This window comes from Anomaloglossus baeobatrachus, chromosome 2 (assembly GCF_048569485.1).
Source record: "Anomaloglossus baeobatrachus isolate aAnoBae1 chromosome 2, aAnoBae1.hap1, whole genome shotgun sequence".
NCBI lineage: Eukaryota > Metazoa > Chordata > Amphibia > Anura > Aromobatidae > Anomaloglossus > Anomaloglossus baeobatrachus.
Genome location: NC_134354.1, coordinates 12,230,441 through 12,244,620, shown reverse-complemented (window position 1 = coordinate 12,244,620; position 14,180 = coordinate 12,230,441). Strand labels below are relative to the sequence as shown.

The 14,180-nt window shown below is 51.6% G+C and overlaps 2 protein-coding genes across 6 annotated transcripts in view; one reads left to right on the top strand and one right to left on the bottom strand.

Annotated features, from left to right (window-relative positions):
* The window catches only part of QTRT2 (queuine tRNA-ribosyltransferase accessory subunit 2), a 33,172-nt gene extending 27,616 nt beyond the window's left edge, over positions 1–5,556 (bottom strand). Inside the window, exons 1-7 of one of the 4 annotated variants that reach the window (XM_075334883.1) lie at positions 5,363–5,478; positions 4,538–4,754; positions 3,391–3,446; positions 1,954–2,030; positions 1,512–1,721; positions 1,234–1,433; positions 582–751 (exon numbers count right to left, since the gene is read on the bottom strand). In XM_075334883.1, the coding sequence (XP_075190998.1) occupies positions 582–751; positions 1,234–1,433; positions 1,512–1,721; positions 1,954–2,030; positions 3,391–3,446; positions 4,538–4,740 (916 nt within the window). In that variant the 5' untranslated portion in view covers positions 4,741–4,754; positions 5,363–5,478. Of the gene's footprint in view, positions 1–581; positions 752–1,233; positions 1,434–1,511; positions 1,722–1,953; positions 2,031–3,390; positions 3,447–4,537; positions 4,755–5,065; positions 5,296–5,362 lie in introns of those variants that run through there. The other 3 variants (XM_075334885.1, XM_075334884.1, XM_075334886.1) reach the window with 3 other exon arrangements.
* Positions 5,519–14,180, top strand: part of CCDC191 (coiled-coil domain containing 191) — a 29,218-nt gene continuing 20,556 nt past the window's right edge. The window contains exons 1-3 of one of the 2 annotated variants that reach the window (XM_075334882.1): positions 5,519–5,761; positions 8,500–8,538; positions 12,732–12,876. In XM_075334882.1, coding sequence (XP_075190997.1) covers positions 5,645–5,761; positions 8,500–8,538; positions 12,732–12,876 — 301 coding nt within the window. In that variant the 5' untranslated portion in view covers positions 5,519–5,644. The remainder of the gene's footprint in view (positions 5,762–8,499; positions 8,539–12,731; positions 12,877–14,180) is intronic. The other variant, XM_075334881.1, reaches the window with a different exon arrangement.

Genomic DNA, 14,180 nt, shown 5'->3' with positions numbered 1-14,180 from the left:
ATCTCCAGCTCTGCGCTGCATTACGCTCTGCGCTGATATCTCCGGCTCTGCGCTGTATTACGCTCTGCGCTGATATCTCCGGCTCTGCACTGCATTACGCTCTGCGCTGATATCTCCGGCTCTGCGCTGTATTACGCTCTGCGCTGATATCTCCGGCTCTGCACTGCATTACGCTCTGCGCTGATATCTCCGGCTCTGCACTCTCTCTGGCTCTGCGCTGTATTCTGCTCTGCACTGATATCTCCGGCTCTGCGCTATATTTTGCTCCGCGCTGTATTACGCTCTGCACTGTATTCTGCTCTGCACTGTATAACGCTCCGCACGTCTCGCGGCCCCCAGTGTTTTGCAGATTGCACTTGTGTTACAGGGACTTGTCCCTCTCTACTCGCAGCCGCGGAGGGAGGACGGGACGTGTGTGGGCCGGGTTCTGCACACCAGCACCGCGCACAGCTCGGACTTATCTGGGGCATCAGATTGCTCATGGTTTGGGATTCTTGTGATGCATGTTTAGGGGAGATTACACTTCTTGCTGCACCTCAATAACGCTGTAATGGTGGTGTGAAGGGGGTGAGCACATTTACCCGGGGGCTGGGGGTCACCTGCGGTCTCGGGGTCCGGCTGGTATTGGTGAGTGAAGCACAGGGCGCAGCCTCTTTCCGTCACTTCATACGGGAAAGAGCTGTCAAACAGATCCACCCCACGCTCAATGCAGTCCAGAACCTGATCCGGCCGCCCCAGGCCATGGATGATCCTGCAGGACATGAATACAAAGGGTTAAAAAAGTAAGATCGGATCTTCTGCTTTCATTCCGATCTCCTCATACTCCTGATCCAGAGCTCCGCGTCCTCAGCATAGAGGATAAGGGATATCAGATTGTGCCTGCAGCCGCCACCAGGGGGAGCTCAGGAGCCGGCTGCATACTGGGGCAGATGGAGCTGTATATGGCGCTGAGCTCCCCCTGGTGGCGGCTTCAGGTACAATACGATATCACAGAAATATGGAGGATTAACACATGATCCGTTTCCAATATCTCTGCCTGCAGCCGCCACTAGGGGGAGCTCAGGAGCCGGCTGTATACTGGGGCAGATGGAGCTGTATATGGCGCTGAGCTCCCCCTGGTGGCGGCTTCAGGCACAATCTGATATCGCATCAGAAATATGAAGGAACAAAACATGATCCGTTTCCAGTATCTCTGCCTGCTGTCAGTGAATGGAGCGGAGGTTTGCTGCTCACCGCGGCTTGTCCTCGGGCAGCTCTGCGGTGACGGCTGAGATGAGGTCCATCTTGGCCTCGTGGCTCCCGCTGCGGCCCTGGAATCCGTCCAGCAGGAAGCCGCTCACGGGCCTCTTGGCCGTCTCTCGCGCTGACCTCAGCCTCTCCTCCTGGAGGTCTCCTCCCTCGATGGCTCCGATCACAACCTTCTGCTTCAGGGCCTGGAGGGACGAGAAGCTGCGGGCGTTAGAGGACCCCTTTAAGGATTAACTCCGTCCTCCCCTGCGCCCTATCCTCACCTCACTCTCCGACATCAGCTGCAGACATTCGTCCAGGAACGCCAGAGACCGGTCCACGGACTTCCTCGCCCGCTTCCGGGAGCAGCCGTCGGCCATCACCTCCCCGTCAGACAAGCACTGGATCCAGTCCACCCGCAGGGCCCTCTGCAAGGACACGAACTTCTGGGGCGTCAGCTCCAATCGCCCCCCTGAACCCCAGACCGACACAGTCTACAGAGGAAGGGGGGAGAAGATCATCAGGAACCAGAAGGCTCAGTATGAACAGTCCCTCCTAGTGTCATCTGATCGGCTGTGTGACACTTCCAATATCTCTGCTGGCAGTCAGTGAATGGATCTAGTTTACACTTGTCACAGCTGAGGGTTTGTTACAGTTGTAACAAGCTGTGCCATCTGCAGCAGACCCTCAGCTGTGAGTAGTGACCGGTGCTGCGGCCGATGTTACCTTGTTGGTGTTGTATCCGGGGGCGGTCGGAGCCACGGGGTCATTGACTGAGCAATAAAGCAAAGTGTCTGATAAACCTGCAAGAAAGCGAAGAGATCGGGGTCACATCCTGCCGCATCATCACCCCGACCACACAGGATGTCACAGGCCAGAGAGGGGGGGGGCGGAAAACACCGAACACCCCAAATGTCATCACTGCAAGACAACATCAGCGAGGAGACGACGAGGGACGGACGCACGGGGAAAACCGAGGCCGAGAGGCTCAGGATTAGACACAAGAAGCAGCCGGAGCCGCGGTGACCGGTGATCGCTCCGCAGCATCTCAGCACCAGACCAGGCCGAGATTGTGCTGTAGAAGAATAAGACGGCGCCGAGAAATCTGCCCCAGGGGGGTGACGCTTAGAAGAGATGGCCCAAAACGCACCGGCGGTCAGCCATTCCTTACAGGGAGCCTGTCCCTGCCTTATAAACAAACTGCACAGGGAACTAAGCCCCAGAGCTGACAATCTACAGAAGGGGGAGAGAAGATCATCAGGAACCAGGAGGCTCAGGATGAACAGTCCTTCCTGGTGAAGGTCAACTGATCAACTCTCTAACATTTCCAATATCTCTGCTGCCAGTCAGTGAATGGGGCTTCTAGTTTTTAAAAATCACGCTAGCAAGTTGCTTTTTTTCTGTAGCCAAAACCTGCCCTCTCTGCAGTAAAATAGCTGCTAACAAAAGGCGGGTTTTGCTGCTGTTTTGTGCAGATTATAAATGTCATCTGTCGAGTGCACAGGTTTGTTTAAATCATCAAGAAACGCAGCGGTTTGCAGCAGTGGCGTTTTGCAGCAGTGGCGTTTTGCAGCAGTGGCGTTTTGCAGCAGTGGCGATTTGCAGCAGTTTTCTCTTTCTCACTTCCATCTATCGTGAGAAACGCTGTGAGAAGAATTGTCACGCTGCAGTTTTCCATTTCAGTAAGAAAATAAACCCATCGTGCAGATTTCTGGAATCACAGCTTTTGCTGGGACTGTAAAAAGCAGCTTTTAATTTGCATTAAAAAAAAAAAAGATGCAAAAACGCACCGTGTGCACATGGTCTACCCGGTGTCTGAGATATCTTGTTAATGCCTGTGTATATGAGGCGGCTCCTGGGCACCATTATGACCCCTCATTTTGGACTTTGAGGATTTTCCTGCTTCTGATGGACAGTGCTCAATTCCTTTCTAGAGAAAACGCCGCCTGGTGTGTGTGCACTGACACTGTCTGCCGGCTGCACACACACAGCTCAGTGCCAGCTGCACACACACAGATCAGTGCAGGAAGGAAAGTGCAAAATCCTCACTCCACAGCTCCCGGCAGGTCTGGTGCAGACGATCACCGCTAGAGGGTCCACGGGTCACTACATCAAGGGTTCACTTACTTTATATGATACGGACAGAGACGGACGTGCACTCACCGGCAAACTGCCCGATCCCCTCCTTATATTCCTCCAGAACTTCCTGATGTTCTGCTCTGCAAATAAGTCACAGTGTCAGGATCTGCTGCTCACATTACTACTGTATGAGCTGTATTCCTGACATACTCTGTGCTGCTGGACACCAGACTGATTTAACTGTGTAAACTCCCACAAGGTCAGTGCTCTCCTGAGATATTCTTTGCTGCAGAGGACCTTGTTCCCTTCACTACGTAACTTCAGTCTTTGATCTCCCACAAGATGAGCAAAATACCCCACTTGAAATCCTCTGTGCTGCTGGAGAGTACCGCTCCCCTACTCTGTCCTCTCCTCTGCTCTATACTGCTGGGGGATCCCGCTCCCCTACTCTGTCCTCTCCTCTGCTCTATACTGCTGGGGGATCCCGCTCCACTACTCTGTCCTCTCCTCTCCTCTATACTGCTGGAGGATCCCGCTCCACTACTCTGTCCTCTCCTCTGCTCTATACTGCTGGAGGATCCCGCTCCACTACTCTGTCCTCTCCTCTGCTCTATACTGCTGGGGGGTCCCGCTCCACTAGTCTGTCCTCTCCTGAGCTCCTCTGTGCTGCTGGAGGATCCCGCTCCACTACTCTGTCCTCTCCTCTCCTCTCCTCTATACTGCTGGAGGATCCCGCTCCACTACTCTGTCCTCTCCTCTGCTCTATACTGCTGGGGGATCCCGCTCCACTAGTCTGTCCTCTCCTGAGCTCCTCTGTGTTGCTGGGGGACCCCGCTCCACTAGTCTGTCCTCTCCTCTGCTCTATACTGCTGGGGGATCCCGCTCCACTAGTCTGTCCTCTCCTGGCCTCCTCTGTGCTGCTGGGGGATCCCGCTCCACTACTCTGTCCTCTCCTGAGCTCCTCTGTGCTGCTGGGGGATCCCACTCCACTACTCTGTCCTCTCCTGGGCTCCTCTCTGCTGTTGGGGGATCCCACTCCACTAGTCTGTGTTCTCCTGAGCTCCTCTGTGCTGCTGGGGGATCCCACTCCACTACTCTGTCCTCTCCTGAGCTCCTCTGTGCTGCTGGGGGATCCCACTCCACTACTCTGTCCCCTCCTGAGCTCCTCTGTGCTGCTGGGGGGGATCCTTCTCGCTGCACACTACTTTTCGGTGTCGTAGCCTCTCCTTACAGTGTGGACAGGGTGACGTGGGTCACTGGGGGGACACCGGCGATGCTCTGCAGGGTGTCATGGGTGAGATGAGGGGGGGACGCCGTCCGTGTATACAGCAGACAGCCCGGGACCTCCAGCGTCTTCTCGCCGCTCTGTCCAAGGCTGGAGATGACCCCGAGGCGAGCTCTGCCCGTCACTGCACTGATTGTCAGCTTCATCATCACACGGCGGGCGACTGTCAAGAGAAAAGACACAACATCAACGAGAAGCACGAGAAGAACACTACTGACGGCGACCCTGACCCTAAAACCCTCTCACCCTGCCGGCGTCTCTGACCCTGCAACCTTCTCACCCTGCCGGCGACCCTGACCCTGCAACCTTCTCACCCTGCCGGCGACCCTGACCCTGCAACCTTCTCCCCCTGCCGGCGACCCTGACCCTGCAACCCTCACCCTGCCGGCGACCATGACCCTGCAACCCCGGCCCTGCAACCCTCACCCTGCCGGCGACCCTGACCCTGCAACCCTCTCACCCTGCAACACTCACCCTGGCGGCGTCTCTGACCCTGCAACCCTGACCCTGCCGGCGTCCCTGAGCCTGCAATCCTAATTGTGCCGGCGTCCCTGATCCTGCCAGTGTCTGGACATGTAAGTCCTAGAGATCTGAGGACGGATGTTCCTGCTGGAGGTTGTTACATGCGCATCCTGTGCACACAGGCAGGTTCTAATGCGGCAATTACTCCCTGGGCCCTTCCAGAGCAGAGCCGTCTACAGAAATCATAAAGGGTTAATATAACAGACCAATTAGGACAGAAAGGGTTAACGAACTCAGAAATGAACTTACATGTGCAGGAAAGGGGAAGACGCGTCCTTTGTACATCACTCCAGAGGTCCAATCAACGCTGGGAACGTCATCACTCATCGCCGATCTTTTCAGTCATGTGACTCATTGTGCGTGCTCTGCTTTCTGTAGCTATGGAAACACGTAGACGCTTCCGTTGTAAGTGAAGCATCTCGGGATTTGTAGTCCAGTCATGCGCTGCGTTCTATCTGAGGGAAGGAGGAAGTGGATCTGCAAAACTACAATTCCCGACACAGATCTGCGTCTCCTCACCTCTGCCGGCAGATGAGAACGGTGCCGGACTGGAGGATGCTGGCGGGGGCCCGGGACGCCATGAGAGCCGGAAAGCACAAGCCCGAGCTGTACCGCTGGAGGAGGCAGAGCGCCGGGCCCAGGGCCAAGGTCAGACCCCGGGATAATGCTGCCCCGCCATAATGTACTGATCAGCTTAGGTACAGTACAGGATTAGATACACAGCTCAGCAGACGGTATCACACAGTACAGGATTAGATACACAGCTCAGCACACAGTATCACACAGTACAGGATTAGATACACAGCTCAGCAGACAGTATCACACAGGATAGGATTAGATACACAGCTCAGCAGACAGTATCACACAGTACAGGATTAGATACACAGCTCAGCAGACAGTATCACACAGTACAGGATTAGATACACAGCTCAGCAGACAGTATCACACAGTACAGGATTAGATACACAGCTCAGCAGACAGTATCACACAGGAGAGGATTAGATACACAGCTCAGCAGACAGTATCACACAGGAGAGGATTAGATACACAGCTCAGCAGACAGTATCACACAGGATAGGATTAGATACACAGCTCAGCAGACAGTATCACACAGGAGAGGATTAGATACACGGCTCAGCAGACAGTATCACACAGGATAGGATTAGATACACGGCTCAGCAGACAGTATCACACAGGATAGGATTAGATACACGGCTCAGCAGACAGTATCACACAGGAGAGGATTAGATACACAGCTCAGCAGACAGTATCACACAGGATAGGATTAGATACACGGCTCAGCAGACAGTATCACACAGGATAGGATTAGATACACAGCTCAGCAGACAGTATCACACAGGACAGGATTAGATACACAGCTCAGCAGACAATATCACACAGGACAGGATTAGATACACGGCTCAGCAGACAGTATCACACAGGAGAGGATTAGATACACAGCTCAGCAGACAGTATCACACAGGATAGGATTAGATACACGGCTCAGCAGACAGTATCACACAGGATAGGATTAGATACACAGCTCAGCAGACAGTATCACACAGGATAGGATTAGATACACGGCTCAGCAGACAGTATCACACAGGATAGGATTAGATACACGGCTCAGCAGACAGTATCACACAGGAGAGGATTAGATACACAGCTCAGCAGACAGTATCACACAGGAGAGGATTAGATACACAGCTCAGCAGACAGTATCACACAGGAGAGGATTAGATACACAGCTCAGAAGACAGTATCACACAGGATAGGATTAGATACACAGCTCAGCAGACAGTATCACACAGGAGAGGATTAGATACACAGCTCAGCAAACAGTATCACACAGTAGAGGATTAGATACACAGCTCAGCAGACAGTATCACACAGGAGAGGATTAGATACACAGCTCAGCAGACAGTATCACACAGGAGAGGATTAGATACACAGCTCAGCAGACAGTATCACACAGGATAGGATTAGATACACAGCTCAGAAGACAGTATCACACAGGAGAGGATTAGATACACAGCTCAGCAGACAGTATCACACAGGAGAGGATTAGATACACAGCTCAGCAGACAGTATCACACAGGAGAGGATCAGATACACAGCTCAGAAGACAGTATCACACAGGAGAGGATTAGATACACAGCTCAGCAGACAGTATCACACAGGAGAGGATTAGATACACAGCTCAGCAGACAGTATCACACAGGAGAGGATTAGATACACGGCTCAGCAGACAGTATCACACAGGATAGGATTAGATACACAGCTCAGCAGACAGTATCACACAGGAGAGGATTAGATACACAGCTCAGCAGACAGTATCACACAGGAGAGGATTAGATACACAGCTCAGCAGATAGTATCACACAGGAGAGGATTAGATACACAGCTCAGAAGACAGTATCACACAGGATAGGATTAGATACATAGCTCAGCAGACAGTATCACACAGGAGATGATTAGATACACAGCTCAGCAGACAGTATCACACAGGATAGGATTAGATACACAGCTCAGCAGACAATATCACACAGGAGAGGATTAGATACACGGCTCAGCAGACAGTATCACACAGGAGAGGATTAGATACACGGCACAGCAGACAGTATCACACAGGAGAGGATTAGATACACGGCTCAGCAGACAGTATCACACAGGACAGGATTAGATACACGGCTCAGCAGACAGTATCACACAGGAGAGGATTAGATACACAGCTCAGCAGACAGTATCACACAGGATGGGATTAGATACACAGCTCAGCAGTCAGTATCACACAGGATGGGATTAGATACACAGCTCAGCAGTCAGTATCACACAGGAGAGGATTAGATACACAGCTCAGCAGACAGTATCACACAGGAGAGGATTAGATACACAGCTCAGCAGTCAGTATCACACAGGATGGGATTAGATACACAGCTCAGCAGTCAGTATCACACAGGATGGGATTAGATACACAGCTCAGCAGACAGTATCACACAGGACAGGATTAGATACACGGCTCAGCAGACAGTATCACACAGGAGAGGATTAGATACACAGCTCAGCAGACAGTATCACACAGGATGGGATTAGATACACAGCTCAGCAGTCAGTATCACACAGGATGGGATTAGATACACAGCTCAGCAGTCAGTATCACACAGGAGAGGATTAGATACACAGCTCAGCAGACAGTATCACACAGGAGAGGATTAGATACACAGCTCAGCAGTCAGTATCACACAGGATGGGATTAGATACACAGCTCAGCAGTCAGTATCACACAGGATGGGATTAGATACACAGCTCAGCAGTCAGTATCACACAGGAGAGGATTAGATACACTTGATCAGATCATATGATCTCACTGTCTTTTTTTTTTACAGGCGGCTTTTGACTATGACAATGTGGATCACTGGATTAAGGTACGGACACTGCAGGGTCAGATGCTGCAGTGGTTTGGATACACAGACACAATTGCATTTTTCTCTGTCTCTCATATATACTCGCGGCTCCTCTGTGTATACACTGATCACACATGGGCTGTAATAGGGGTGCAGCACGGGGGTACAGCACAGGATATAGCACAGGGTACAGCACAGGATATAGCACAGGGTACAGCATGGGGGTACAGCACAGGCCGCGCAGTTTCTCGTCCAGGCGCTAAGGCCGTGTTCCCATGTAGTGCAGATGCTGCGGTTTTTATGCAGATATTCTGCTGTTACAGTGGATGTCACTATGAAGACTCGCGGCCATTCTGCAGGTTTTTCTATCAGCTTCTGTAGTAACAATGAAAAAATGCAGTAAAAAAATTGTTGTGAAATGAAATGTGAACTAAAAACCGTATAAAAAAAAAAGAGGAAAAGACAAAAAATGAAAAATCAGAACAGACCCTACATAGAAAAAAGAGCGAACACGAAACGTGCGGAAATGACAGCAGATGAGAAGACGCTGGAGGAGAGCGCCACCTGGTGGACACCGAGGCACACTGCACCGTATCCAGCCCTCAGACTGTCACCTTTATTACTGCCCCCCGTGTCACATGTATTACTGCCCCTTCAGCCCCGTGTCACCTTTATTACTGCCCCCATGTCACCTTTATTACTGCCCCCATGTCACCTTTATTACTGCCCCCATGTCACCTTTATTACTGCCCCTGTGTCACCTTTATTACTGCCCCCTGTGTCACCTTTATTACTGCCCCCTGTGTCACCTTTATTACTGCCCCCTGTGTCACCTTTATTACTGCCCCCATGTCACCTTTATTACTGCCCCCTCAGCCCCCGTGTCACCTTTATTACTGCCCCCGTGTCACCTTTATTACTGCCCCCTGTGTCACCTTTATTACTGCCTCCTGTGTCACCTTTATTACTGCCCCCATGTCACCTTTATTACTGCCCCCTGTGTCACCTTTATTACTGCCCCCATGTCACCTTTATTACTGCCCCCATGTCACCTTTATTACTGCCCCCCGTGTCACCTTTATTACTGCCCCCCCCGTGTCACCTTTATTACTGCCCCCCCGTGTCACCTTTATTACTGCCCCCCCGTGTCACCTTTATTACTGCCCCATGTCACCTTTATTACTGCCCCCATGTCACCTTTATTACTGCCCCATGTCACCTTTATTACTGCCCCCCATGTCACCTTTATTACTGCCCCCTGTGTCACCTTTATTACTGCCCCCTGTGTCACCTTTATTACTGCCCCCTGTGTCACCTTTATTACTGCCCCCGTGTCACATTTATTACTGCCCCGTGTCACCTTTATTACTGCCCCCGTCTCACCTTTATTACTGCCCCCGTGTCACCTTTATTACTGCCCCCGTGTCACCTTTATTACTGCCCCCGTGTCACCTTTATTACTGCCCCCGTGTCACCTTTATTACTGCCCCCGTGTCACCTTTATTACTGCCCCCGTGTCACCTTTATTACTGCCCCCCATATCACCTTTATTACTGCCCCCCATGTCACCTTTATTACTGCCCCCCATGTCACCTTTATTACTGCCCCCCGTGTCACCTTTATTACTGCCCCCATGTCACCTTTATTACTGCCCCCATGTCACCTTTATTACTGCCCCCTGTGTCACCTTTATTACTGCCCCCTGTGTCACCTTTATTACTGCCCCCTGTGTCACCTTTATTACTGCCCCCTGTGTCACCTTTATTACTGCCCCCTGTGTCACCTTTATTACTGCCCCATGTCACCTTTATTACTGCCCCCTGTGTCACCTTTATTACTGCCCCCTGTGTCACCTTTATTACTGCCCCCTGTGTCACCTTTATTACTGCCCCCGTGTCACCTTTATTACTGCCCCCGTGTCACCTTTATTACTGCCCCCTGTGTCACCTTTATTACTGCCCCCATGTCACCTTTATTACTGCCCCCTGTGTCACCTTTATTACTGCCCCCGTGTTACCTTTATTACTGCCCCCGTGTCACCTTTATTACTGCCCCCTCAGCCCCTGTGTCACCTTTATTACTGCCCCCTCAGCCCCTGTGTCACCTTTATTACTGCCCCCTCAGCCCCTGTGTCACCTTTATTACTGCCCCCGTGTCACCTTTATTACTGCCCCCTCAGCCCCTGTGTTACCTTTATTACTGCCCCCGTGTCACCTTTATTACTGCCCCCCGTGTCACCTTTATTACTGCCCCCATGTCACCTTTATTACTGCCCCCATGTCACCTTTATTACTGCCCCCTGTGTCACCTTTATTACTGCCCCCGTGTTACCTTTATTACTGCCCCCTGTGTCACCTTTATTACTGCCCCCTGTGTCACCTTTATTACTGCCCCCATGTCACCTTTATTACTGCCCCCATGTCACCTTTATTACTGCCCCCTGTGTCACCTTTATTACTGCCCCCTGTGTCACCTTTATTACTGCCCCTGTGTCACCTTTATTACTGCCCCCTGTGTCACCTTTATTACTGCCCCCTGTGTCACCTTTATTACTGCCCCCTGTGTCACCTTTATTACTGCCCCCTGTGTCACCTTTATTACTGCCCCCTGTGTCACCTTTATTACTGCCCCCTGTGTCACCTTTATTACTGCCCCCATGTCACCTTTATTACTGCCCCCTGTGTCACCTTTATTACTGCCCCCTGTGTCACCTTTATTACTGCCCCCTGTGTCACCTTTATTACTGCCCCCTGTGTCACCTTTATTACTGCCCCCTGTGTCACCTTTATTACTGCCCCCTGTGTCACCTTTATTACTGCCCCCTGTGTCTCCTTTATTACTGCCCCCTGTGTCACCTTTATTACTGCCCCCGTGTTACCTTTATTACTGCCCCCGTGTTACCTTTATTACTGCCCCCGTGTTACCTTTATTACTGCCCCCGTGTCACCTTTATTACTGCCCCCTCAGCCCCTGTGTTACCTTTATTACTGCCCCCGTGTCACCTTTATTACTGCTCCCTCAGCCCCCGTGTCACCTTTATTACTGCCCCCGTGTTACCTTTATTACTGCCCCCCGTGTTACCTTTATTACTGCCCCCGTGTTACCTTTATTACTGCCCCCGTGTCACCTTTATTACTGCCCCCTCAGCCCCTGTGTTACCTTTATTACTGCCCCCGTGTCACCTTTATTACTGCCCCCTCAGCCCCTGTGTTACCTTTATTACTGCCCCCGTGTCACCTTTATTACTGCCCCCCGTGTCACCTTTATTACTGCCCCCATGTCACCTTTATTACTGCCCCCATGTCACCTTTATTACTGCCCCCTGTGTCACCTTTATTACTGCCCCCGTGTTACCTTTATTACTGCCCCCCGTGTCACCTTTATTACTGCCCCCCGTGTCACCTTTATTACTGCCCCCTGTGTCACCTTTATTACTGCCCCCTGTGTCACCTTTATTACTGCCCCCTGTGTCACCTTTATTACTGCCCCCTGTGTCACCTTTATTACTGCCCCCTGTGTCACCTTTATTACTGCCCCCTGTGTCACCTTTATTACTGCCCCCTGTGTCACCTTTATTACTGCCCCCTGTGTCACCTTTATTACTGCCCCCTGTGTCACCTTTATTACTGCCCCCTGTGTCACCTTTATTACTGCCCCCTGTGTCACCTTTATTACTGCCCCCTGTGTCACCTTTATTACTGCCCCCTGTGTCTCCTTTATTACTGCCCCCTGTGTCACCTTTATTACTGCCCCCGTGTTACCTTTATTACTGCCCCCGTGTTACCTTTATTACTGCCCCCGTGTTACCTTTATTACTGCCCCCGTGTCACCTTTATTACTGCCCCCTCAGCCCCTGTGTTACCTTTATTACTGCCCCCGTGTCACCTTTATTACTGCTCCCTCAGCCCCCGTGTCACCTTTATTACTGCCCCCGTGTTACCTTTATTACTGCCCCCCGTGTTACCTTTATTACTGCCCCCGTGTTACCTTTATTACTGCCCCCCGTGTCACCTTTATTACTGTCCCCGTGTCACCTTTATTACTGCCCCCGTGTCACCTTTATTACTGCCCCCCATGTTACCTATATTACTGCCCCTGTGTCACATGTATTACCCCCCAATATCTTCTCTTCTCCTGTTGGTCTCTTGCCATGCGGTCCCCGTCCTGTCTGACTTGCTGCCGCTCGCTCTCTGCTGACTGTCACTTCTTTGCAGCGGGTGGAGGAGGCCTCAGAATTTGCTGTATCTGAAGTGTTTTCACCCAAGAAGCCCACCCAGCGTGGCCAGAGACCCCCGCAGCCCGCGCTGCCCCTGCAGTCAGTGGATCAGCTGCACGACCACGACGCTGCTTACACTGAAGGTTGGTCCGGGGAGGAGCGGGTCAGGGATGGATGGTTTGGTCGTAGTCTGTCCTTTGTGAGATGTTCTATTATATTCCAGTGACTCGCCTAAATAGAAACACTAAGTCATTATAGACTTTGCTTTTGTGACCAGGACACTCACATAAAGCAGAGGTGAACAGGCCAAGAAAAACGAATACACTACCAGGGTGCAACCAGAGCCCAATAGATGGAGGCATCACAGGTGCAAGAGGAGCAAATCACCCACACAACCCCAGAATATGGAGGATCGCTGGGTGGTAACATTGCACACTAGTGGCTTGTATAGGGCACCGGTCACACTCACAGGCGCACAGTATGCCAGGCAGCAGCCGATTACACGCCCATACTATTCGATCAGGCGGCTGCGCGGTACCAGTGTGCACCATACAGGGACGGGGTCTCCAATATGCAAGTCCAGACATGAAGGGGCCTGGCTGCCCCCGTATAAAATGTCATGTGCAGAAAAATAAATACACAATCTGAGGTATTAGTCGATATTATGGCCAAAATAGCGGTAGCCTACAACCCTCGTCACGGGTCCTCATATACAAGCATTAGAATGTGCAATGTTACCACCCAGCGATCGCCCCCTCCATATTCTGGGGTTGTGTGGGTGATTTGCTCCTCTTGCACCTGTGATGCCTCCATCTATTGGGCTCTGGTTGCTCCCTGTTAGTGCATTAGTTTTTCTTGGCCTGTTCACCTCTGCTTTATCTGCTGTGAGTATTTTGTGACCAGGACAATGAAATCTTCGGTTTTATGTATTTGCAGAAAGAAATCGAAAATGTTCATCATTTCTTTTTGTTGATAGTTACAAGATCATTGTATATGCGTTTAATATTGGCCGAGACGAGCAGCAGCGGGCTAGAAGTGAGAAGCGTCTGTCGATTTACCATTATACTGCAAATCACTTCAACGACTCAAACCCCAAATCTAGTCCCCATCATGCTCCCGTTATACTGTCCTTGGTAGCGTCGTTCAGAGCCCTTTATATCCTGATGGAAGCGCTCGCCGTGCTCTTATGAGGAAGCCCCATGTTGTACCGTGACAGACGTCCAACGTCCCATTTCTCCACAGTTCCTTATCGGAGTCTGCACCAGGTGCACAGATCTCTCATCCATGTGATGGTCCAGGACCCCTGCGCTCCTGCATCTCTGCACCCCTGCACTCTTGCACCCCTGCACTCTTGCACCCCTGCACTCTTGCACCCCTGCACTCTTGCACCCCTGCACTCTTGCACCCCTGCACTCTTGCACCCCTGCACTCTTGCACCCCTGCACTC